The sequence below is a fragment of the Aricia agestis genome, chromosome 5, assembly GCF_905147365.1.
Source record: "Aricia agestis chromosome 5, ilAriAges1.1, whole genome shotgun sequence".
Taxonomy (NCBI): Eukaryota; Metazoa; Arthropoda; class Insecta; order Lepidoptera; family Lycaenidae; genus Aricia; species Aricia agestis.
This window is the reverse complement of record NC_056410.1, coordinates 8364256-8366763: the sequence shown is the minus strand read 5'-3', so window position 1 is coordinate 8366763 and position 2508 is coordinate 8364256. Positions and strand designations below refer to the sequence as shown.

The following is a 2508-nucleotide window of genomic DNA, read 5'->3' as shown; positions in this document are numbered from 1 at the left end:
ATAAGTAAGAGGGATTTCCTTCTTGAGGATATGTAAAGAAAGGTTCTAAAAGTATTAAAACATGAAATAACCCACCAACGGCTTCAAAGCCTGAAAACTAGGTGTTTTCGTGTGCTGATGTTTGTCAAAAGTTTTTAATTATTTTAAATGTGACTCAACTTCCGTGCATGTATTATTCAAGTTGTCAAATTGACTAGCTAATTCATATTTTTTGGATGAAACTCCTATTAATAAATCACTACAGTCTTCCTTTTATCTCAATTATTCCATAAGGCTATCTATGAAGTCTTTCTACTTTTGGAGCAATTTTTCTTTTTGAAGATTTTCTTGCTGAGCTGGTGTTTATCTTTCTCCTGTCATCTTCTACAAATAAAGGAGGAAGTGATACCTTTCGTGTGTGAGATTGGTGTTCATTGCTATATCCTGATAATTCATTTATTGCTTCTGGAGTATAAAGAGGTTCGAGCTTAGCCATCTCTCTCTGTCTGGCAGTTAGCACTCTGCCATTTATTATTTTACTATTATCAGATGCACTTATGGTTTTATAATTTTTCACATCCAAAGAAATAAAAGATTTAGCACTGCTTCTCCCATAATTGATAGAGGAATCAGGCCTCCTGTTCCTCATCCATTTTGAGGAAGCAAGATCTGATCGCAATATTGATGGGTTTTGTCGTTTTTTAAATGGGCTGTGCATTTGTACAGGTGTGATGTGGAGAAGTGAGCAAAATGTATCAGACAGATCAGACTCATCATCTCTGTAACATCTTCTTTCCCTTGGAAATCTAGATATGCCAGGAGACTCCCAAAAATCATCAGCAATGTAAGGTCTCGGTGAGTTTTGTGGAGTGACATCAGTACTACTCTGTGAGAGCCTCTCCTCACTCTCACTGAACTGTTCATAGTCACTGTAGTGCATTGCTATAACTTCCTCATGTTCTCGGTCATTGTATCTGTAAAATGTTTTTCGATCTGGGATGGGTATAGATTTTCCAATAACTCTAAAATAGAAATTTGAATTTTAATAAGGCCAATTATGTTATAATAAATTAATCCTAGTTGTATAATTTCTTTAAAATTAAGACAGGACTAACTAGTCCATGTTGCTGACATTAATTGCCTTTTTTTAAATTTAACAGTAGCATTTATGAGGTAGTCCATTCTATCTTTGTTTTAACAAACATTTAGGGTGTTTACACACAAAATTTGGCAAAAAAGAAATAATTTTGGCAAACTAATATTTAAAATCATAGGAAGTGAATTTGATTCCTTACTAGATTAACTACAGAAGATGTACTAACTGAGTTGGTAAATATTTATGAGTTATGACTACTAACACAATATCTTATTTCAGAACATGCTGTGTAATAAGTAGGTAACCGGGAATTAAATAAGTCACAAAAATTTTTTTTTGAGAAAGAAATAAACATTTGTTTACTATAAAAATAAATTGGTATGTCCAAGTGCCCTATATGATAACCAAAAATGTTATCAACTCACCTGAGTTGTGGGTGAATCTGTTTCCATTGCTCACACTCCTCAACAATCTGTGGACGATGGGACTTTTCACCATCTTCGTCATATATTGTCCTTTCTATTCTCTCCCACTCATCTTCCAAAGTTTTAGTTGCCTCGGCAGTGCTTCGATTCAAAGCTGATCCTGCACTGCTGTCACTTTCTTCGCTGCGGAAGTCTGGAGTCCCTGAAATTATACAATAGTCGAATTTTATTGACCATAGTACTGTATGAATCTCGATTTTTTCAGTATATGCATACAATTAGATTAGACTGATGGATAGTTTAAATAATATGCTTGAAATTTGAAACTATTATTCTTTTGTTATTTCAAAATACATAAAGCAAGAGCAGCAACGGGGGAAGACTTTATAAATATCACGTACCTGTTTCGCTTTCTGAAAAGAAGTCGGAATATGGACTCCCTACTCGATCTAGATTGTCCGATACTAGATTATTTAACGTATATGAACAGTTTATATTTCTATTGACATAGTTCCTGGAGTTAGCTGAATGAGTTGGTAAGTTTCTCGATGTGCGTTGAAAATGTTTCTGCTCATAAATCTGAGGCAAGCAGTCAATAACTTTGTTACTTTTTTCACGTGCCGAAAACATATAATTTCTGGCAGACATCACTTATTTTGTAACTTTCTTCATTATTGAAAAGTTTAATATATCTTGATAACCATCTAAATAATTTAAATATTATTAGAAATTTGAAAATATTTACAGATGACAGATCACATACAGATCGAGATAGCGAGAATCAGTGTTGCCAACTTTTTTATTACTAAGTACTAACCCACCAAATTCAGCAGCGTAAACCACCAGAAACCGCCAAAACCTAAATGGCCTCTCAAACCACCAGAATTCCACTAAATAACGTAAAGACAACAACAGCCTATCTGAATATAATTTGAAAATAATACAATAATAACATCATTATTATTATTATGAAATAATTATTTTTGTTACTAGAAAAAATAAAACTTT

The 2508-nt window shown here is 33.3% G+C and overlaps 1 protein-coding gene across 2 annotated transcripts; it reads right to left on the bottom strand.

The window, feature by feature from the left end:
* LOC121727278 lies at window positions 1-2217 on the bottom strand. Of its 2 annotated transcripts, none has more exons than XM_042115006.1 (3): window positions 1902-2217; window positions 1501-1702; window positions 1-1001 (listed from the first exon to the last, which is right to left on the bottom strand). In XM_042115006.1, exons 1-3 carry the CDS (start codon window positions 2146-2148, stop codon window positions 275-277), a joined length of 1176 nt encoding a protein of 391 aa, XP_041970940.1. In that variant the 5' UTR covers window positions 2149-2217; the 3' UTR covers window positions 1-274. The 2 variants fall into 2 exon arrangements, with proteins under 2 accessions (XP_041970940.1, XP_041970941.1); XM_042115007.1 differs by having other exon boundaries at window positions 1-953.
* Window positions 2218-2508: the final 291 nt, after the last annotated feature.